The sequence below is a fragment of the Colletotrichum higginsianum genome, chromosome 3 (assembly GCF_001672515.1).
Source record: "Colletotrichum higginsianum IMI 349063 chromosome 3, whole genome shotgun sequence".
Taxonomy (NCBI): Eukaryota; Fungi; Ascomycota; class Sordariomycetes; order Glomerellales; family Glomerellaceae; genus Colletotrichum; species Colletotrichum higginsianum.
In genome coordinates, this window is record NC_030956.1 from 5,177,262 (window position 1) to 5,199,633 (window position 22,372).

Genomic DNA, 22,372 nt, shown 5'->3' on the forward strand with positions numbered 1-22,372 from the left:
GACCCGCAGCTGGCGACCGAGTTCGAGTTCCACGTCAAGCAGCACGGCGCCCTACTCGCCAAGAGCCGCGTCATGGGCACCCAGTTTGCCGAGCTGTTCCGTGGCCGGGACGACGACGACGACGACGACGGCTGTGGTGGTATTGGTGGCGACGACAATGGCAACGGCAACGATGACTGCGCCGCCGAAGCCGACGGCAACGTCCTCTACTTCGACCTCGCGCGCCGGGCGAACCTGCGCGCCGAGGCGCTGTCGGCCGGCATCACGGCCGCAGGGTTCGCTCTGTGCGCCGCGACGCAGACGAACCAGGTCTTCGCCGTGCTGCCGCTGCCGCTGGTCGAGGCGCTGCAGGCCCATTTCGTCTTCTACGTGTGGGAGAGGCGCGGCGACGGCGAGGCCGTCGTGAGGCTGCTCACGACGTGGGCGACGGACGAGGCCGAGGTGGACAGCTTCATCCGGATGGTCAAGGAGGGGAACAACCAGCGACCGTTACCAATAGGCCACCAACTGTGAAAAAGAAATAATAATAAAAATGTAAAAAAAAAATTGTTTAAAAGAAATATCAAAAGATTGCGATAACAAAAGTCATGGAAGACCGGTCTATCTGTGAAGACAAACAACGAACATGGCATCTCACTGACCCAGTGATGACAGCGCCTCCTTGACATCAGGAATCTCGGGCGCCGTCTGCGCCGGCCCGCCCCAGGTAACCCTGCCCTCCCCGTCCACGGCCCACGCCCCGGACGTCTGCCACCGGCTCCCGCTCTCCGTCGGCCGGTTGGCGATCCCTTCTTCCCGCGACAGCCGGAACACGCCCGCCAGCGCGCTCGGGGCGAGGACGTGCATGAACCCCGACGCGCCCAGGCCCCACGCGGCGTAGACGCGCCGGTCCTCGTCGACGACCACCTCGACCGGGTTCTCGCTCCCGGGGCCGCCGACCTCCGATACCCACTTCTTGGTGTGCGACTCGGACGAGTGGGAGACGGCGACGAAGGCGACGCGCGGGTTCCTGGATGCGGCGTCGCGGAGGACAATGAAAGATTTCTCGGCGACTGAGGGGCCGAGGGTTGTGGGTGTGTGTAAGCATATAACACGTTCTCGTCTTTGACCCCGCCCGGGATTCACTCACATGGACAGCCGCAGTGCCGCAGGAACACGACGACGGCAGGCCGCCCGTCGGCCCTGGGGAACCCCAGCAGCTCGGCGCTCGGGGCCGGGTCCCCTGCTTTAGGAGGTATGCCGAGGTCCAGCTTGGCCGGGGCCATCCATGACGCCAGCTCCTGTGCGAAGGACATCCTCTGGGAGGAGTGGGATGATAGGCTCGATAAGACTCGATATGACTCGGTAGGACGGGCGTCTTCAGAGTAAAAGGTTTGAAGAAGGTATCGGCATGAGGATGGAAATTGTTCATTGATGGACTAGAAGGTTTCCTCGACATCCATCACGTCATGGTTTGTCATCGCTCGATGCTATTTAGACTAAGGGGGACCGTGGTGCATCCGGTCTTCGGCCGAATCCGGAGCCGGAGATCCACTTATCCGCTCCGCGTGTGCGGTCGATGAATCTTGGGCTGGCGTCCTGCCAAGTTTAGCCACTCCTGCAACTTTTTCTATCCATTGGCAATTAGTGTTCAGTCCGTGCTAGATGGCACCTTCTACGCATAGCATCAGATCTGACAATCCGCATAGGCTGGACCACGCGCCGTCCGTCGTCTCCTCCGCCGGTAGGCAGATGCAATCGTCCAGGAAAAACAACGTCGGAGACTCGTGTTGATGCGTCTCATCCCACAAAGCCTCCGTTCCTGATGCCCATTCGGTCACGCCTTCGCATGCCCAACTCGGGTCTTCTGCAGTGGAAAGACCTGGTGTGGCAGACACGGGCCTTCGCCTCGGAGGTGATGAGCACGATGACCGACTGATTGCCCGTGACGGAACGTGCTGCAATGTGCAGGGAGCGGCTTCTCCGCCGAGAGTATGTGACTCCGCAGCGGCAGCGAGAAGCATCATATTCGCCATTTCTTGCTCAGTGAGCATGTCAAGCTCGCCGTTCTCGTTCGACGTAAAAGATTTGTTAGACCCGCAGGCGAACATACTGCCAGAGACGAAGAGGTGTGAGTGTCTGTGGGGTGTTTGCTGGTCTTTCTGTTTGTTTTCTGTATTCTCACCTCGGTCTGCGGCAACTGTTGATTCGAGTCTGAATTCTGCCAAAAAAAGAAAAGAAAAAGGAAACTCTTATGTTCTCGTCTCAGACCATATCCCCAATAACTAGTCTCATAGTGGTGGGATGGTCGTCTCTCCAACTCCATTCTCAACACGAACAGCGACAAAGGTACGAAGACAAGGAGACACACAACGCGGCTGTTCTCATACACCGCCTTGTTCAAGATGCAATTAATTCTCACGGCTCGGCCATAAACAAAACAGGAAAACAAGCCCGACGAGGACAAGGCTCAAAGTTGCTCGATTGGGGAAACAAGAACAATGAACTGGCAAAGGTCTCGGCGATGGACATTTGAACAAGAGGCACGACAAGGCCGGTCGCCCAGAGACAATCTCATTGATCACCTGCGCGTGGTTTCTGCTTTGATTGTCTTATCCACGCTGCCCATTTTTCAGAATAACCGGCCCAGGTCACGAGTCTCTACGCACAACGGAAGGTAAAGAAGATTTAGCTTCAGAGTCTAATAGTGAGTCATCTAATTCGGAAGGTGAGGAAGAAGCTCCTTTGCGTAGTGAACTTAATAGCTCAGTCAATTCAAATAGTCAAGGGGAAGCTCCTGCAAATAGTAAATCTAATAATAAGTTATCTAATTTGTAAGGTTAAGGAGATTCTGATAGTAGTAAAGAAAATAACAAACACCCCTTATCATCTTATTCAGATAATAATCTTACTAAAAAATTGGACAATAAGTAATTACCTTTAGACTATGTACTAGAGAAACAGGCAACAAAAATGCCTAACATCTAGGATGCCAATAGTAGTAATTCATCATTTATATAGTTAGTTTATTTTATAATTTATAATAGTTCCCTATCCTTTGCTTTCTAGGTTGCTAAGTAGTAGCAAAGTTCGTCTCCCTTCCTCAGCTATTAGCCAAAATAAATATGATGTAGGGCGCTTAGGCTACGCATGCACAGAGGCATATACGCAGGCATTAAGATTGTTTAGGTGCAACAGGGTTACTTTTACTATTTAGTTAAATATTTTTTCATAATAGGAAATCTATTATTATAAAAATGCTTTGTGGTTCCCCATCGCGAATAGATCATTTATTCGTCGTCCTTGATCAGTCTGAGTCCCATCGCACTCCAAACGCTACCTGCAGTCCTTCGGACCTCGACGAGGTGCTCAACGACAATATGGACAACTCCCACGATGTTGTTATGCCAGGACAATACACAGGATCTCACTTTGGCTCAGCACCGGTATCAACGAAGAACATCAACACTTGATATATGGGCAAGGTGATGGTGGTGGTGGTGCGGAGAAGACAACATCCAGTCTCCGCCTTCCAGTGCCCAAACATGCCGTATCCACAGACCATCTTCCATCTACAGCTTCAACCCCTCCATGATCCCCTCCAGTTGCCTCCACTCCTCGGTCCCCTCCCACGCCTCCCGCCCGCGGCTCATCACGCTCCTGACCGCGTTCCTCGCCTTCCCCCTCCACTTGGCGCCCACGCTCTCGACCTCGCCCCCAAAGTTCTCCAGCACGCTCACCAGCTCGTCCGTCCTCGCCACGACCGCCCTCCACGCGCCCGCGTCGACGAGCCAGTTCCGGCTCTGGTCCGCGCCTCCCGACCCGGCCGCCGACGCCGTCAGCCCGCCGCCGGCACCTGCCCCCATCGCCGCCCTCCAAGCCTTCTCCGCCGCGTCCACGGCGCCGGCGTAGTCCCTCCGCCACACGCGCTCCCGCACAATCAGCTCCCACAGCTCCGAGCGCGTCGTGATCAGCGGCGCCACGCCCTCCTCCAGCAGCGCCACGACGGCCTTCTCCACCGTCCCGCGCGGCGGCGTGTACACGCCCCCCGCCTTGCTCTCGTCCGTCTCCTCCTTCTCCTTGGCCAGCACGCCCTCCTGCAGCAGCGCGCGGAGCACGTCGTCGTCGAGCGCGTCCTCGGTGTTGCGGATCCGGATGATGACGCGCAGGGCCTGCACCATGTCGACGATGGCCGGGGGCCGCATGCGCGACGCGAGCGTGAGCACGTTGTCCCAGATGCGCCAGTTGTCCTGCGCGATGGAGGCGCCGCGTTTGTAGGCCGCCAGGGACTGCGAGAGGAGCGTGGCCGGATCGCGAGGCTTGATCTTCTCTCCCTGGCTAGGCTCCTCGTCGTCTTCCTCGTCGTCATCGTCATCTTGACCCCTGTCGGCCTCCACGCCGCCCGCCTTCTTCTCCTCGATGATCTGCTTCTTTGCCTCCTCGACGGCCTCGAGGTACATGCTCCAGAGCGAGCTGCCGAGGTTGCTCCACGTCCTGGCGTCCTCGCCGCCGACGACGTCGCCCGCGGCGCCGATGGCGCGGCTGTACGCCTCCGCCGCATCCGCGAAGAGGCCCAGCCGCAGGCTGATGTCGCCCAGCCTCCCCCACATCTCGGGGCTAAGCCGGTTGCACTTGGTCGCCAGCCGGTACGCGTCCTGCGCCTTGGTCCACTCCTTGCGTGCGAGGTACCACTCGCCCAGAGACTTCTGCGCGCGCGCGAACCGGTGCTTGGAGATGTCCCACGCTCGCTCCCAGTGCGTCGGATCCTCCTCCAGGTCGCCGAGGATGCAGAACAGCCGCGGCGCGTTGGGCGGCGGCGGGCTGCGCTCGGGGCCGGTGAAGTCGGCCGGGTTGAGGTACGTAACGTCGCGGCCGAGGTCCTCGGCGTCAGGGTCGGCGTTCTCGACGACGGGCTGCCCCGTGCGGTGGAACAGGCGCCAGCGGACGAGGGCCTTGGCCTTGTCCTCGCCGCCGTTGCCGCGGCCCGAGTCGTCGTCGGCAGAGGCGCTGCTAGCGAGGCAGAGGGCGACCTCGGCCCAGAGGCGCAGGCGCTTGAAGATCTCGAGGGCCGAGACGAGGGAGCCGACGCCGGCCCAGGAGTAGGCAAGCTCGGACTCGAGGTGCCACTTGGGCGGCGATGAGAGCGCGTGGATGTACTGCAGGCGCACGTGCGCCGGCGCCGTGTCGGTATCCTTGGCGGCAGGGAAGAAGGACGTCGGCTTCTCGGTGTCGACGGGGGCCGCCGTCTCACCGGGGGCGGTGACGGCGATGGCCGGGACCTCAGGCTGGTCGTCGTTGGCAACGTCTTCGGCTCTGGGCCGCGGGGCCTCGGAGGTGTCGACGACGACCTGGTCGACGACGGCCTGCATCTGCAGCACGCCTCGCTCGACGGTCCTGCTGCGGTGGATCTCGATGCGGGAGCGGACGAGCAGGGCCTGGGTGTAGATCTGCCAGTTGGTCGCCTTGTCCGAGACGACGCGCACGGCGTACGGCAGGACCTCCTCGGACGTGAGGGTGTCGACGGGAGAGAAGGTGTCCTTGAGCGTCGCCTCGGTCAGGAGGATGATCTGGTCGAGCGGCGACAGCTGGGGCTGCTCGTCGGGAGAGATGTCCGCCAACGCCGGCGGGAGGCCAGAGGACGAGGCCGCCAGCTCACCATGCTTGCCGCTGGCCTCCTTGGAGAAGTGAATCTCCTCGAGCAGAGTATCGTCGTTGAGCGCCACGGCCTCGGGCTTGGTCTTGGTGTCGCTGTCCTCCGCGCTCGCTGCCGGCGCGTCTGCCGGCGAGTCGCTCTTGGCGAGGACGACAAGCTGGCTGGTGCTCTTCTCCTGAAACTTTGTCCGCTTTCCGAGCGCGCCCGAGAGGGCATACGCGAATTTGCTCAGCTCAGTCGCCTCCTTCAAAGCCTCGCGCGCCTTGTCGTCACGGCCAAGCATGATGTGCGTGTTGGCTGTCTCGAGCAGCAGCTGCACCTTCTCTTCACGCGTCCAGGCGTCTTCGCTTGTCGACCACACGTCGTCGTCGAGGACCTGCTTCCTGACGGTTTCCATGCCAAGGTTGATCTGCTCCGCCAGGGTCGGCACGTCGATCCACTGCGACGATTTGGCAAAGTTGGAGCCCGGGCCGAGCGAGGGCTGGCTGAGCAGCTTGAAGTGCCAAACATTGATGCGCAGGCGGGTCCACGGCAGGCTGAGGCGAGACGACGAGAGTCTGACTACTGCGTCGCTGGCAGGCGAACGCTCGGTAAAGGCGTAGCGGGCGAGGGCGAAGAGCTCGATGTGGGGGATGTAAGGGTACGGCGAGACGCCGTCGACATCGAGGGCCTTGAAGCTGTTCTTTCGCAACGTCTTGAGGATGTCGGATGTCTCTGAGGAGGACGTCTTTGCCGTGGACGCCTCAATGAAGAGCTCCTCGACCTTAACGGCCCGTTCAAGCACCGGTCCCGTCACGTTCGCCTGGAGGAAAGCGTTGAGAGCAGCAAGACCAACGGCGATCTCATCTTCTGTGAGTGACTCTTGCGATGCCGGTGCGAGGCTGCTGTCCTCCTCGGAAGTCTGCGCTTCGAGGTTGTGGGTGAAGTTGGCGATAAGGCTCTTGGCGGCCGGGGACGTCAGGACGTCGATGTATGCGCCATCCGTGACTTGTGAGAGGAGAGAGGCGCCGCTCTGGAGGGGCCCGCTCGTCTGCGTGTCCGCCATTCCTGGTAAGTTTGGTGCAGGTGCTCGTGTCTGAAATATATAAATATAATTCTTTACATGTACAAATGATGGGTCGTGAGTCCGTGACAAGTGCGTTTCTGCCCCGCGTATTTGCGCGTCGCGGGGTATTTGCTCCGAGAACTGTGACCAATGCCGAAATAGTGGTTCCAATCGGTTCAGAGAGACCTGTACAGAACTCTGGTAAATTTGTACCGGTTCGGACTGGTGATATCCGGCTTCTTTTGGGACCAGATCGTGACTCGAAATTGGAGGATTCAGGGCGTGTGACGTGTGTTGACGACTTTGTTGCCCGCCCTGTGGAATTGTGAAATCGAAATTTCCATGGTGGGGGCGGGGCAATTTTTCACCAACTGCCTTATGTAAGCAACTCACTGAACTCATCGATAACCTACCTACCTATCTCACTCTCTCTCTCGCTCACTCTCACCATCATTCTCATCCTCATGACTCCCCATACTCAATACATTTCAGTCTCACATGGACACGTCAACACAACAACACACAAACCATGCTGAATCTGCAAACCACTGCTTCTGGCATATGCTACCTATCGCTTGCCGCCACAGCGCAAGCATGACGCTGTGGCCGAATGATAGTAATACGTCCATACAGAGATAACCTCGCTGTCCCAACATGATCACAATCGTCGTTCCGCTGGCAATCGCAACATCAGGTAGCCTCGGCCATCGAATCCCACCCCTACCCATTCATGCTCCATCATCTCTCTAGTTGCCCTTCTTGCCCGCCTTCTTGCGGGTGGGCACGACCTTGAAGCCGGCGCCTTGGATACCCGCGTCTCCCGCCGGAGGCTGCTCCTTGTGGCCGCCCTTCTTGGCCACCTCGTTCCAGCTGCCAGACTTGCTGTCGCTGATAGCACCTTGCTTCTCGATGACGCCCTTCTCGGCCAACTTCTTGCGTCGGATGAACTCCTCGGCAAAGTGAAGGCCGTGCATCGTCTTGGAGTTGGCGTACACGGCGTCGGCAATGATGGTGTTGTCGAGCGGGAGGATCTGGAGCGTCGCAGCGAACGTGTCGACTGTCGTGTAGGTTAGCCATCGAGTCGTCTTCACCAGCCAAAAAAAAAAGGTAGAAAAAGATTTCAAGACTTACTGTCGACACCAGTGAGTCCACGAGACAGCTCGCGGTGGAGCCACTTGTTGAACTCGTCCATGGCGACATCGCTCTTCGCGGCCGCCGCGGGTGCCACGGCGGGGGCGGGCTTGACAGCCGCCTTCGTCACGACAGGAGTAGCCTTGGTACCGGTCGTGCTGACAGATCGCGTCTGGGCGGCAGGTCCCGTGGGCACCTTGACCTTGCCGCCGGCTCCGACCATGGCCCAGCCACTGCCGGGAGGGGGGGCGGTCGCAGTGGCTTGCGCGAGGCCGGGCGCGTTGTTGGGCTTGTTGGCGAGGTCGGCATAACGCTTGCCGGCGGCCGCGGTGGCCAGTCCCGTCTGAATCGCAACCTCCTTCGCGGCCTTGGCCTTCCTGTTCTCTTCCTCACGCTGGATGTCGGCGAGAGTCTTCTGCTTTCCGGGAGTGCTGGCGCCGGGCGTGGGCTTGGCAGCGGCCGGCTTGGTCCAGGGGCTGGCGGCTGCGACGGGCGAACCGTTGCCCCAGGTGCTCGTCGTGGGAAGGCCGGTCGCCGAGACAATCGTCTTCTCGCGTTCTCGGAGCGCCGCGGCTTCCTGCTCCAGAACTACACGACGGCGCTCGGCGGCGAGCTCCTCCGCCTTGGCCGCCTTACGGGCTTCTGCTTCCTGAATCTCCTTGAGGCTGGGGCCCTTGCGGCTAGCTGCCTCCTTGGCCCACGGGGCCAGAGGGGGAGGCTCCGTGGCCGATCCCGTGTCGGGGGTTCCCGTTTGCGATCGGTTGTACTGCTCTGGCAGGTTGGAGCGAACACGCTGCGCGGTGGGTGCTGGGAGAGGGGTGCCGGCCGTGGGAAGCGGGGGAGGGAATGGCATGGGAAACCCGGCGGCAGCGTTCTTGGCGGCTTCGGCAGCAGCCTGTGCCTGCTGGACCCTTTGAGTCAGGGACAGCTGCTGCTCTTCCTCCATGATTTCTTTGATGCCGGGAGCCGATGACTTGTGGTGCTCCTTGGCGACTGCGGCCGGGCCGGCATCCGACGACTCTTGGTTGACGTCCTCTTGAGCTACTGCCCTGGCACCCGAACCCTGGGCCTGCTCCGAGTCGCGCTCGGCACGAATATCCTCAAACTCCTTGAGGCGTTCACGAAAGCCCTCCTCGTCCTTGTCCAGCTGCTCGGTGCCCGGGAGATTGTTGCGAAGGTTGCTGTTGTCGTTGGCGGGTGCACCGACAGGCTGCTGGCCGAGGATGGCAGCGATGCTGGTCGGGGCCTGGACGCTGGCAAGCATCTGGCGCTCGCTCGGGTTCAGCGTGGCGAGGTCCTCTTCACGAAAATGCTCGAGTCCGGAACCGACAGGCGGCTGGGTCGACGATGAGGCCTGCTGGGCGGCCGAGTCGAAGAAGCCCGACGTGAGGCCAACGCTACCTCCGATGGGGGGCTGCTGCTGAGGGTGAGCACCAATGGGCGACGAGATGCTGCCGAAGCTAGGTTGGCTCTGCAGGCTGTGAGCGCTGTGCTGGTGGTGCAGGGAACCTGGGACACCACCTGGGCCTTGACTTTGCAGTCTAGTGATGGCTTGCTGCCTCATCATAAAATCCCGCTGTTGGGCCATCGCCTGCTGTTCCTCCTGCTTCCTGCGCTCCAAGTTGTTCTGCTCCTCAGCGGTCAAGGTTCTGCCGAAGCTGGGGAACACTCCGCTCAGGGGGGGGATGACGCCAGTATTGCCGCTCGGGGAGAAGGGCCCGGCCTGAGACGGAGGGCCGTGAGCGATGCCGATCTGAGGGACAAGGAAGGGCTCGCGCGAGTTGCCGATTCTCCGGATGAGTTGACCCAGGGGCTCGAAGTCCGAGTCCTCGACCTTTTTGACGCGGAGGTCGGGTGTGAAGAAGTTGGCCTTGTACCAGTCGTTCATCTCCAGACCGCTAAAGGGGCCCTGGACGTGACCCTGGGGATCAAGGTAAACCCAGCGCATGCGATCCGGCATGACCATTTGACGAACGGGAGTCGAGCCAAACTCGGTGCCGGTCGAGGCTACAGGGGTAAAGGCCTGGGGGTGGCCGACACCAGCGGGGCCGGGGTGAGAGGGGTCGGATCCGCCAAAGACGCTGTGCGAGCGGGCTGGATCAGAGGGGAACATCTCCTCGAACACTCCGCCTCTGCCACTGCGCAGCGGGCTACCCGTGTCTCGCGGAACCGTGGCGAAGTTGCCTCGTCCTATGGCGCCGAGAGGGTTGCCTTGGCGAAGGTCGGGTAGGGAATCGCTCATGCTCTCCTGCTCATTCCCCTGCATCTGAGCCTGCATGGCGGGAGGGAAGAGGGAGCCCAGCTTACTGCGCCCAATAGTGCCGGCTCCGCCGAGGCCACCAGCACTGGCTGGACCGAAGACGCCGGCGCCAATGCTCGACAAGCCAGGCGACTGCAGCTCGGTGCCCATGGGACTGAACAGAGAGTTGCCAAAGACACCACCAAAGCCGGCGCGCTCACGGTCGGGTGTGCCGGTGGACAGAGGGACGGGCCAACCAGAAGCGTAACCTCTAGGGCCAGCGCTGCTGGTCTGGCTGCGATCGCTGCCGTCAAAAGCATGGGTGGGGAAGCCACGAGACGACATGGCGTTGAACGCGGGGTTTTGCTCACTGCCAACGGCCGCACCGTGGGATTTTTCATTGCCAGCTTCATCGTGGGAATCGCCACGCTCGGCCGGAGGGCTGCGGTACGGATTCGTCTCGGACGGGCTCGTGGGGCCTTGCTCGTTCTCGGCTTGGCGTCCCAAGTTCAGGCCGGACATGCCAAAGTCGCCAGTCGAGCCCTTGACAGGCGTCTCGAACATGCCAATATTGCTAGGGTTGGGCATCGGGGGAGGGCTGGTGTCTTGAGCTCCTCCGAGTGCGGCGCTGCCAGACAAGTTATCGTCGCCTCCGAAGGGGTCGGTGTCGGTTCGGGGGCGGGAACGCCAGGATCGAGTCGCGTCGGGCGTCGAAGCCTCGTTCGTCTTGCCGGCGGGGCTGTCGGTACCGTCCTTCGTCATGAGGTTGGCGAAGCGACTTCCACCACGACTACCTGTGCCGATTGTCGAGGTAGGAGTCGGCAAAGCAAACTGGCCAAAACTGCCCATGCCACTACCACCACCACCACCGCCACCACCGCTGCCGCCACCGCTGCCGCCGACACCAGCAGAGGGCTGAGAGGAGGCTCCCCAGAGTGAGCTGATGTTGGCACCCATGCTAGGATTGCCCGTCGTGTTACTACGCGTCAGGTTCCCGAAAGGTGGCTTGGGCTGCCCCTGGTTCTGCGACTGTCCGGCTCCGTCATCCTCGCCGGGGTCCTGCTCTTTGACGTCATTGTTCTTGCGACCGAACAAAAAGGCCTCATCGCCGCGAGAAAACCGCGTGGCGCTCGGGGATGCAAGCGGACCGCTGCCAAAAGGATTGGAATCCGTCGTCTCTCGGCGTCGAGTTCCAGGTCTAGAGGCAGACGACGGCGAAGCCAATCCGTACGCGGCGGCGCTACCGTGCGACAGAGAAGCCTTGCGTCCATTCGGACCGGGACCTTGATTTCCCTCCTGTTTCTGAAGGGGAGGCTTCAGAGGAGAGTTGACATCGGATGAGAATGCCTGCCATGTATTAGTCCCGGCTGCCTGGTAGTTGGGTCCATCTAGCCAACGCACCTCCTTCTCCTCTTCAGACAGGCCGTTGACGCTGACCGGATGACCATCGCCCCGGGAGTTCCAACAGGCGGCGGGGTCTTGGGAGTTGTGGTTATTGTTGCTCTTGCCCCAGCCCCGCGCAGTGGCCCCATTTGCCTGACCCGGAGTCCATCCCGATTCAAACACGTTGGTGGCGTCTGTTTCCGCCGCGCCGTTCTTGAACACACCCAGGATCGAATCCTTCTGGTACTGTGAAGGGGCTGGGTAGTCGTACGTCGCGGCGCCCGGCGTCTGGGGGGCTACACCGGATTCGAGGGGATTCGCGGGGTAGGCGTTTTCGGACGAGGCTGCGGACTGAGACGGGTGGCCGGGCGTCGTCGAGGATCGTCGGAAGGTCAGGGTGCCGTTAGCTCTGCCGTCACGTCGAGCCCTGTTTGGTGGTGTTAGCGACATGTTTGACTGAAGTTCGTTGGCCGCGCTAGGTGACGAGATGGTTGGCGGTGATGTGGCTGTGTGGCAAGAAGACGTGGGAGAAGCCTGCCTCTGCCGCAGCAAACAGTGCAGATATTGGAGAGAATGTGTATGTGTGTGTGTGTGTGTGTGTGTGTGCACACCGGCATTCAAGGCTTCATCTCAAAAGGCGACGAGGACGCGACAGACACATGGCAAAAACGGGCATAAGCCGTGGGGTGAAGACTGGAGGGCTACTGACCATTCTCCGCTGCCAACTCCACGTCCTTCGTGGCGACCGCCTCTCGCGTCACGGCTGGCGTTCTGACCGGCGGCGGCCGAGGCGAAACTCGATGGTAGATTCGAAGGCATGGCTGATGATGCGCAAAGTAGATGGTTGGCGTTGAGCAAGGGTTTGGTTGGGGGTGTGTGTGCAAGCAACGCGCAGGTGTGGTGGGTTAACAGGATTTTTTTTTTAGTTCGGGGCTTTCGCTGATCGGTCTCTCGTGGACAAGGCACGAAAGGGATTCTGGGATTGGCCGAGGGTTTGTCGCTGGCGACTTTGATTGGGATTGATGATGATACACGTGGAAGTGATGCGTGATACAGGTAGCTGATGTCAGGCTTGCTAAACGATGGATTGATCGGGATACCGAAAGGTCGGTTCGCGAGCGTATGCGGTTCGTCGTGCGAGGGTGGGTGGGTGAGGAGGGTGAGCTGTCTCGTCGAAAAAATCAAAGGTTTGAAAGGAAAATTGCCAGCTTGGAAGGACCCACGATGGGTGTGGTGTGTGGACCAGGGAGGGAACTGTGGGAACCGACGACGCGCTAGGCCAGGAAGGGGATGAACCGTTGTTTATCCGGTCCCGGCCACCCGTTTTGTGAGCTTGGAGTACCGAAGTACCGGGGGAACGAGGCAAGAGCAGATGACGTTGACACCAGGCCGTACCTGCTTCTGTTGATGACCCATCACTCACTTCCCCTGATTCTATATAGATTTCTGAAACGCCTCTTTCATCGCACTCTTTTCTTTATTTGTCTGTCAGACCAGTAGGCAACACTGTGCCATATTTATCATGCACTGCATGTCGATGCCATGTCCCAATGTACTGTTGACGTACTCGGTAATCGCTGCCCGAGGAGTACCAAAGGTGGGGGGTGTGTGTCATCACGTGCGTCACACGTGACCCCACCCTGGGCGTGCATTCTGACGTTTTGCGCAGGGAAACAGCGAACAGCAGTGGTGCAGGTACAGGTACGGATACAGGTGGGTGCAACCAGACAAGAAATGGAAAGAACAGCGGCCACAGGCTGTGCTACCTTGTTGCTGCAGGGCTCTTGCTCTCCTTACCTAATGTAGGTAAGTAGGTAGGTAGTTTGCAGGTAGGTACCGTACCTTCACAAAGGGACGCTGGGATGCCACGATGCACACCTGGATCGGGCGCGGTACTAAAATCTAGCTCCATACCCAGTTTTCAGGGGTCATCCCCTTGAGCTAGAGGCTGAATGCTAGAGACAGATAGAGGCTAGAGCTCACTGACCCTCCTCTCCGCGCATCACGGACATCTCGGGCGAGGTGCTATATCTATTCATGGCAGTGAGTGGAATTGATGAAATGACCAACTGACTAAAGAGAGAAAGGGAGAGAGAGAGAGAGGTGTGACCGTGAGACGAGAGGAAGGGGACGAGGCTGTGAGGGGAAAAGACAAAATCACAAACATCTGTCCCCCGGGCATCCGCATATCATTCCGCCTTCATTTCCGCTTGACAACCTTCCGCCGTTTGTTCATGCTGAGCCTCTGATGCTCTCATGCATCGCATCTGATCCCCTCTCCCTCTCCTCGTCTCATCTCATCTCATCTCATGGCTTGCGACGGCCAGTCTCACTCGACCACGACCTCCATCCCCTCATCTCAGCCGTCAACCCCATTGGCCCAATGTTTCGGAACAAGGTCAAGGGGAGCGTTTGACATTTTGGCTTGTTTCATGCCACCAACGGCCTCTGAGGTTCTGAATGGCAGCTTTCTATTTAAGTTCGGTCTGTGTTCGCCTTCTTTATATTATTAACTTCCCATGCACATGTTCCGCTAGGTGGCGACGGCGCCAATGGACGACGATCACACCCAGAATCGAGACATGGGTTCCCCTCATTCCATTAATCGCCTCACCTTTCCCGACGACGTGCGCGTCACGTTCGTGGTGCTGTTATGCGTTGAGACGACCGCCTAGGTCTCGTAAAGTGACGTTTACGACCTTTCTCTGTATCTAGGCATTGTCTACTCGACCGACTTTGACAAGATTCCGCCATCCAACCGCTAGCTTTGCCATCCAATCGGCGGCCAGTGGTCACCCCAGCGGCCGCCCGAAGACATATTGCGAACGTGCAAACGTTGTACTTGCTCGTCGCGAGAGCCTCACCTGAGCAGCGTTATCCTTCCCCTTCCACGTGATGCCGCTCCTGTGCCATCTAAACTCCTCTCTTGCGTGAAAAATTCCACTGCTGTGTCGCGATTCCCGTCTCGCTATTTCGGCCGGACCGGATCCGAGGAGACTCGGTAGTGCTGGGCCGGTCGTCTCAACGCTCAGACTACCATACCTACATTACCCCTTGGATTTAAGTTTTGTTTTATCGTCAGCTGCTCCATTTGCACGGCCTCTCTCAGCTTAACGACATTCCATCATCTTTAAACTATAGTCCTCAGTAGTAAGAGTGTCTCACTACCCATCTGCCGCGATGTCGCAAGCCGCTCTGCTTCCGTCCGACTACTCCGACCATGGCGCCCCGAAACGCATCTTCATCGCCTTTTTGAAGAGCCAGCAAGTCAGGCTGTTCGGCCTCTTTGCCGCTTTCCTCGTTGTCATCCGCATCTTTGTGTTGGACGCGTCGACGAGCGGGGCCCCGGGAGACTACGCGGCCACGAACCCCTGGCGGGACCTCCCTCCGGACCCGGCCGTCCATCAGACGATCCGGGAGGTGCTCTTCATCGGAGACGCGCTCCGGGACGGCATGCTGCCGACGTCCTTGCCCGACGACGACTACGATTCGTACTCGGCGATGCTGCGCAGCCTCGAGACCAGGACGGACCTCACCTGGCTGGTGATCCAGGAAACCCGCGTCGACCAGACCGTTATGGCCATCGCCAACCGCGGCGGTTACCACAGCCCCATTCCCGAAGAGCCATACGACTTACACGGGCGCGCCGAGAGACTCCACGGGCACTGGTCCGCGCTCGCTTCCCGCAAAGACAGGCCGGACCGGTGGGATGCCCGGTTCGACACCACCCACCTGCCACCGCTCCTGGCCAGACACGCCTCCGGCTCTGGTCGAGATGGCGAGTCCTCGGATTTCCATTTGACGACGGAGCAGAGGGCGGCGGCAGATGCCAAGTACACAGCCTACCGAAAGCGCAGAGACCGCGCCGTCTCCTATCTCAAGGACCACCCGCCCAAGCCGATGGCCTGGTCGCCGGTGCAAATGGACCACCCGGACGAGACGGTCCCGGGCGGCGCCTGGGAAATGCTTTTCCATAAGGGCATCGTGCAGGCTGGACGGAAGGTGTTAGGAGGCAGGCTGGCCGGCAACCCGGCGCTCAAGCCCATCTATCGCGATCTCATCACGGAGCGTGTGCCGTACGACTGGGTCAACCCGGACGAGCCGGTGCGGGAGTATGCCGAAAGGGACCACCTGAAGGAGATGGAGGCATTCCGGGAAGAGTCGAAGGCGCAACAGGAGAGGGCGGATAGACAGGCAAAATTCCAGGAGGCGCTGAGGGCAGAGGAGAGACTGGAGCGGGGAGACAAGCAGGAGCTCTGATGGGAGGGGGGACAGGCAACTGAGTCGCGGAGATTCATGAAGAATAGATTCACTCATTGTTGTGGCTGTGTCCTGACAATTGAGTAATGATACGTAGTGAGAGGAAGACGTCCGAGTCATGATTCCTTCATTCCCGCCCATCGATCGGTCACAAGGGAATAAGCATGGCGTTCCAGTCTCGTTCCCGACGAACGTCGTTGTCGCCCCAGTTCAGTCAGATTCCTCCTCGTGGCGCCAACCCTTACACCGGCAGCCCGCCCCGATGGCGGCATCACCGAGCTCAGTAGCCCGACAGCACGGCGGCGATGGACGCCAGGGCCGGGGCGGCCTGGATGAAGAAGATGCGCGGGTTCGCCGTGGCGCCGCCGTAGGCGCCGGCGGCGACGATGCAGCCGAGGAAGAAGAGGCGGATCTGTCGGGCGAACTCGGGGACCGGGTGGGCGAGGCCCCAGACGAGGCCGGCGGCGAGGAAGCCGTTGTACAGGCCCTGGTTCGCGGCCATCGTCTTGGTCTTCTCGGCGAAGTCGGCCGTCAGCTTGAAGGCCTTGCGGCCGCGCGGCGAGGTCCAGAGGAACATCTCGAGCACGAGGATGTAGCCGTGCAGGCCGGCCATGAGGCCCGTTGCGGTGGCGCCGATGGAGCCCATTGCTGTCGATGTGTTTTGTGGTGGCTTGGAGGGGAAAAAAGAGGGCGTGTCGGTGGATTAGGGAGGTGATTGGAGGAGTGAATTTAGGGAGAGCGCCGTAATTGTGGTCAGTGATCCTTTCCAATGTCTCATACATGTACAATCTGGCCTCAACTAGGTTTTGAGTTTTACCAGAAGCCCCCGGCTAGATTGGAGGAGGGGCTGAGGATCGCACGACGGTGAAATGGAGGCGGAACGGAAAAACGAAGGGATTGTGAAGGAAAAGTGTAGGTCGAATGGATACGGGCGTCCCTTTTGGGAATTGGGGGGGCGTCGCGAGTCAGACAATGTCGCACACCGAAGCTCACCCGCTTTCACTGAAGCTCACCGAAGCTCACCGAAGCTTGCGGGCTGGCTTCTGTGTCATACTTGCCGGAAACTTTAAATCGCCGTCGTAACATCTAAATTAATCCCGCCTCATTATCTCCGCTCGATGCTCGTTTTCGCTTGAGACTTATCTCCCCGTGATTGCTGCTCAAACAGGCTCTGGCTACGAGTAATTCCTCTCCCTTCAAATTGATTGCCAAGACTTCACCTTGGTCAGGACTCAGGCGTTCCTGTGGTTCGTGGTTATCTTGGGAACAACGTAGGCTACGTAATCGCCCGCACATGTATATAATGAGCAGAATCTACCTCCAACAAATAGACTCTATTGCTTGCCAATCTCATCAACGCCTCTCTCTCTTTCTCTCTGTCTCTCCCTCTCTCTCACCAGTACAGCTTTCACTCCAAGACAGTCAACGTAACTTAACCGCCGCCGCCAAAATGCAAATCAGTCTCAAGACCCTCTACATCGCCGCCGCCACGCTGATGGCCGCCAGCAGCGTCTCCGCAGACAGCTGCTCTCGTTGGAACGGCGATAAATGCCCTGACAACCGGCCCGTGAGCTGCGGCGACGGATGCTGCTGCGAGACACTCAACGTCTGTGCGTGCTAGACGCACACGGTACGAGGTGAGAGAGACACTCCGCGTATTGGCCCTTGACTCATTGATTGGATTCTTTGGCTGACCGAGTCATCTAGACACCGGGAATAGGTCCGGTTTGGCAGGAGGAGCGTGACGTTCATGCGGATACCCTTGGGCGCAATTTTTGAATGCTTTTCTTTGCATCTACCCACTTTATACGACATTGATGGTCCGTGGCATCCAGAGGGCGAAAAGGTTGAAAGTGTTATCGTTGTATCTGTTTCTTATATTGAGCTTATGTTCTCTCAAGAGTCGGGATAGTATTGGCTGGGTTACTTGTGCATATCTCCGTTGTTTGTCTTCGGAGACCAGCAGAGCTGCTGTTACCACAAAATAACTACTCCTATGAATATCCTGTTCATTCTATCACCTCGTCGGTTTGATGTTGGCAATAAATCTCAGTGGCAACGACGAGCCTGAAAAGAAACCCCCCAATAGCACTGAAATAATACCCTTCGTAGAGTACTACCGTTTAGACAAATTGTACAGGATGTACAATGTCAGTAGATTGCAGTATACAGTGCCGCATTGGTCGCTAAAGGGGAAAGTTCCTACCTACCTTACCTACCTACCCACCTAAGGTACCTTGTGTCTAGGTTGTCTCGGAAAAGTCGCTGCTTCCTTCCTGAGATCAAGTGACCAATCAGAAGAATTGAACCGCGTGGGGGCAGTGGATCGATCAGTTAAGCGACCACGTGATGCGCCACTGCCGATGACTACCGGGGAAGGAAGGAAGGGTGGCGCTCCTTCCAAGTCCCTTGTCAGGGGGCCTGCAAGGGTGCGCACGCTTCTAGGGATGCCGGCCAGCGCCTTCCTTCGATGCCCCGTGCCCCCAACGCGAAAACTAATTGCTTCACGTCTCGTCCCGTCGCGTCCGTTCATCTTACGCGGAATCGCTACCGACACCGCAATCTATCTATTATCGGTTCCGTTCTTCGACGTCCTTTGCTATCGGGCTGGATCATGAACCCAAGCAACTTACCCCCCCCCCCCCCATTGAATCCCAGCAACCCACTGCCATCAGCTATACTTTAGTCTTTGGGCCGAGACTCGGGCCACCGCCTGAATCATCTTGCCGTACCAGCAACGGCTCGTCGCGACCAACGTCCGGCTTCAACGCCGACTGATCCAAAATACCGATAACCCCGCGGTTCAGTTTCACAGGTTAACGTTTCCCTACCCGCACCGTTTCTCACATGCCGCCCCACTCGTCTTAGGGGCTAGCCTCATCCCGTCTTCCAACACCAAGATGCCCCCGAATAAGATGGCGGGCATCAAGGCCGAAAAGGCCGAGCGCAGCTTGAATAGCCTGCCTATGACACCCGATACTCTGTTGCAGCAGTCTGTCCGAGCTACTGCTGCTTCTCCATACGACAGAGCTCCGTCGTCTGCTGCCACAATGGCACCCCATACGCCATTCCGTACAATCAAGTCCGAGCCAGATTGTGCCCATATCAAGCAGGAAATGAACTACCAAGAGCATCAAGCCGCCATGGGCCCCCAACCTCCGCCTCACGATGATGCTGGCTCGGTCCCGGACCACGCGCCCGACCCTGCCGGCAATCTCGAGCAGGACCCTCGAGAGGAGGAGTCCCATCTGCTCGAGCAGTGGACTGCAACGGCATCGCCTGACGACCTTGAGAAGGTTGTTGGAGCCGGCATGGAGCTCCTCGAAGACCTCAAGGCCCCCCTTAGCTTCACAGCCTCCATTCCCGAGACCCAGGCCTCGGCCTGGCTGCAGGCTATCAACGACCTTCAGGCCCGCTCTCAACCATCCCGCACCATTGTGGGCGTCGTCGGGAACACGGGCGCCGGCAAAAGCTCCGTCATCAATGCCTTGCTCGACGAGGAGAGGCTTCTTCCGACCAACTGTCTGCGTGCCTGTACCGCTTCTCCCACTGAGATTTCCTACAACCACTCCCAAGATCCCGAGGAGCTATACCGCTCCGAGATCCACTTCATCTCCCTCGAGGACTGGCAGAAGGAGCTCAAGACTCTCTTCACCGATCTCATCGACGACAATGGCAACATCTCGCGCGAGTGCACCAACGAAGACAGCGAAGCAGGCATCGCATACGCCAAGATTCGGTCCGTCTACCCGTCCAAGACGAAGGAGATGATTGCCAAGAGCACCCCTGAGCGTTTGGCCAACGAGGCCGCTGTTGCCCGCGTTCTCGGAACTGTCAAGAAGCTCAAGGCGACCACGGCCCAAGACCTGTATGCCAGCATGCAGCGCTACGTCGACAGCAAGGAGAAGAACCCGCATACCAAAAAGGATGTCTCCATGGAGTTCTGGCCCCTCATCAAGGTGGTCCGCATCTTCACCAAAGCAACCGCTCTGTCGACTGGCGCCGTCATCGTCGATCTGCCGGGTGTGCAGGATTCCAATGCTGCGCGAGCCGCGGTTGCCCAGAACTACATGAAGACATGCTCCGGTCTTTGGATTGTCGCTCCCATCAACCGGGCAGTCGATGACAAGACCGCCAAGTCCCTTCTTGGCGACTCGTTCAGGCGCCAGCTCAAGTACGACGGCATCTACTCCGCCGTCACTTTCATCTGTTCCAAGACTGACGATATCTCTGTGACCGAGGCTGCTGAGAGTCTTGACATCGAATCCGACATATCCGAGTCCTGGGCCAAGATTGAGAGCTTGCGGTGCAAGATTCGAGATCTGAAAGAGGCGCTCAGCAACGCAAAGGATGAGAAGTCGGACCTTGTCGACTCTTTGGAGCAAATCGACAGCGACTGGGACAAGTGGGACGACCTCGCAGTCCAGCATGCGGAAGGCGAGGTCGTCTATGCTCCTTCGGATTCGTCAGAGAAGAGCAAGAAGCGCAAGCGCGGAGCCTCTACATTCAAGAGCCGGAAGAACCACCACAGGTCATCTGATTCTGACGATAGTTCGGACGATTCAGATGCCAATTCGGACAGTGATAAGGAAAACAACCCCGACTTGGAGAATCGACAGCCTTTGACCGAGGATAAGATCCAGGAGAAACAGGCAGAGCTCAAGATGCTGAAAAAGGAGGTTCGCCAGAGCCGCAAGGAAGTGGACGCCAAGATTTCCGACATTCGGCAGGAGATGAAGAAGGTTCAATCTGAGGAGGAGCGGCTGCTTGGCATGGTCAAGTCTGTCTGCATTCAGGGCCGAAACAGATACTCAAAGGGTGCAATCCAGCGAGACTTTGCTCTCGGCATCAAGGAGTGAGTTCCGCGGCCGCCAGACCTCGAGCCAAAGCGTGTTTGCTGACTGCCACAGGCTGGATCAAGAAGCCGCCATCGAGGAAGATGAAAACCAATTCAACCCCGACGAGGATATGCGCGACTATGATGAGGTCGCCCGAAACCTGCCAGTGTTCTGTGTCAGCAGTCGTGCGTATCAAAACATGCGAGGCAGGCTTCAGAAAGACGATTTCAACAACGACGGCTTCCGCAACGTTGAAGAGACGGAGATTCCCCAACTTCAGCAGCACGCGAAGAAGCTCACCGAGAGCGGCCGTGCTGCCACCTGCCGTCGTTTCCTCAACGAAATGTGCCAGCTTCTGAACTCCATGAAGATGTGGGCCGCCAACGATGGATCTCAGTCTATACTCAGCGGCCGAGAACAGAGGAAGGAGGAGACGATTCTAAGAGCCCGGCTGTCTACGCTTGAAAAGGTACGTCTGCCGAACCACCCCCGCTCGGCCGGGCATTAACCCCAACTCTCAACCAGGCCTTCTCCGAGGCGGTCGATGAGTGTGTCACCGCCATCAAGGATGCGCTGTCGGAGAGCATCTACGACTTTTTCGATGAGATAATACCGACTGCATCCAACGCCGCGGTCCCCACAGCATCGGGCTGGGGAGCGCATCGCAGCGAAGGCGGCATGTACTGGGCCACCTACAAGGCAACCTGTCGCCGGGGTGGCGTGTTCACCAACGCCTCTGGTCGCCACGATATGAACGCGGATCTTCTCGAGCCCATCTCCCGGGGACTCGCTGGTGGATGGGAGCGGGCGTTCCAGCGTCGCCTCCCACAAGCTCTCGAGTCTTTCGCCATGAAGGCTCGCCTGCTGCTGGAGAATTTCCACCGCAACGCCATTGCCCCGTCGCAGGAGCGAGGCAGCAACTACACGGGCATTAACATGCTGAGCAACCAGCTGCGAACCCACACGATTCGTCTGAAGGAGATCCCGCCGATGCTCCACGCGATTGCGCAAGAGTTGCAGCGCGATGCCAACCGCGGATTCCACCCGGTCATCCAGGAGGAGATGCAACCGGCCTATGCCGTTTGCGTTGCGGAGTGCGGTAGGTTCTGGCCTCTAACTCATCTGCTTCTTGCTTTGCTCGGCAACCACTAACATCGGAACACGCAGGCACTGGCTCCTATGTGCGCATGAAGAGCCACATGGTCGACCACGTGGAGAACTCTCGCCACAGCATGTTCCGTCACTCCACTGACAGCGTCAAGGAACAACTCCAGACCTTGTCCAGCCGGATCGAAGACGTGATGGCTGCGCAGGTGCAGGACATCTACAACCTGCTTGCTCGGGACTACTTGGCCGTCATTGCGGGCATCGATAGCATTGTCAAACCTTGCGGTGTTCCTCGCGCCGAGCGTTTGCTCCGGGCCGAGATGTATCTCCTGCTGGAGAAGACCGACAAGTGGTTCACCCGGCCCGACTCGACGTACGGCTCTGAGGCTGCGGTTGCCTCTGAAGAGGACAGTGATCCTTTTGCTGGCGAAGCTGGAGCCGGTGTAAATGATTTGGCGGCCGCTCCGTTGGGCGATGGTGGACTCATGGCAATCAAGAGAGAGCCGGTTCACTAGTTCTGTCGTCAGGCAACAGTTTTCTTTTTTTCTTTCTTTTCTTTCTAAAAAGTTTCGATGGGAAGGAAAAGCATGGGTCGATTTGGTCTTTGAGTGTACTCTGGGCGTTCGAAAATCCCGTCTTTGCGTTTGGCTTCTGAAGGAAAATTCTATTTCAGTTGAGCATGGGATGCACAAGATACCCGACTGCTTGATATGGGCGTTTTTCTTGGCAGAAATCTG

At 58.6% G+C, this 22,372-nt stretch overlaps 6 protein-coding genes across 6 annotated transcripts; 4 read left to right on the plus strand and 2 right to left on the minus strand.

The window, feature by feature from the left end:
* Positions 1-4,158: 4,158 nt before the first annotated feature.
* CH63R_05091 (uncharacterized protein) lies at positions 4,159-6,350 on the plus strand (the record flags this gene model as incomplete). Its single annotated transcript, XM_018300066.1, is given in 3 exon segments — positions 4,159-4,249; positions 4,258-5,078; positions 5,142-6,350. Coding segments are annotated over 3 exon segments (2,121 nt in total).
* Positions 6,351-7,423: 1,073 nt separating this feature from the next.
* CH63R_05092 (GYF domain-containing protein) lies at positions 7,424-12,249 on the minus strand (the record flags this gene model as incomplete). Its single annotated transcript, XM_018300067.1, has 3 exons — positions 7,424-7,734; positions 7,809-11,857; positions 12,140-12,249. 3 exons carry the CDS (start codon positions 12,247-12,249, stop codon positions 7,424-7,426), a joined length of 4,470 nt encoding a protein of 1,489 aa, XP_018161313.1.
* A 2,361-nt stretch (positions 12,250-14,610) lies between these two features.
* CH63R_05093 (uncharacterized protein) lies at positions 14,611-15,690 on the plus strand (the record flags this gene model as incomplete). The annotated part of the gene is made up of 1 exon (XM_018300068.1): positions 14,611-15,690. The coding sequence occupies one exon, from the start codon at positions 14,611-14,613 to the stop codon at positions 15,688-15,690; it is 1,080 nt and encodes a 359-aa protein (XP_018161314.1).
* A 280-nt stretch (positions 15,691-15,970) lies between these two features.
* On the minus strand, positions 15,971-16,336 carry CH63R_05094 (Integral membrane protein; the record flags this gene model as incomplete). Its single annotated transcript, XM_018300069.1, has 1 exon — positions 15,971-16,336. The coding sequence occupies one exon, from the start codon at positions 16,334-16,336 to the stop codon at positions 15,971-15,973; it is 366 nt and encodes a 121-aa protein (XP_018161315.1).
* Positions 16,337-17,140: 804 nt separating this feature from the next.
* On the plus strand, positions 17,141-17,469 carry CH63R_05095 (EC38 protein; the record flags this gene model as incomplete). Its single annotated transcript, XM_018300070.1, has 2 exons — positions 17,141-17,300; positions 17,411-17,469. 2 exons carry the CDS (start codon positions 17,141-17,143, stop codon positions 17,467-17,469), a joined length of 219 nt encoding a protein of 72 aa, XP_018161316.1.
* Positions 17,470-18,590: 1,121 nt separating this feature from the next.
* Positions 18,591-22,150, plus strand: CH63R_05096 (Tat pathway signal sequence; the record flags this gene model as incomplete). The annotated part of the gene is made up of 4 exons (XM_018300071.1): positions 18,591-20,545; positions 20,601-20,997; positions 21,054-21,627; positions 21,696-22,150. The coding sequence occupies 4 exons, from the start codon at positions 18,591-18,593 to the stop codon at positions 22,148-22,150; spliced, it is 3,381 nt and encodes a 1,126-aa protein (XP_018161317.1).
* Positions 22,151-22,372: the final 222 nt, after the last annotated feature.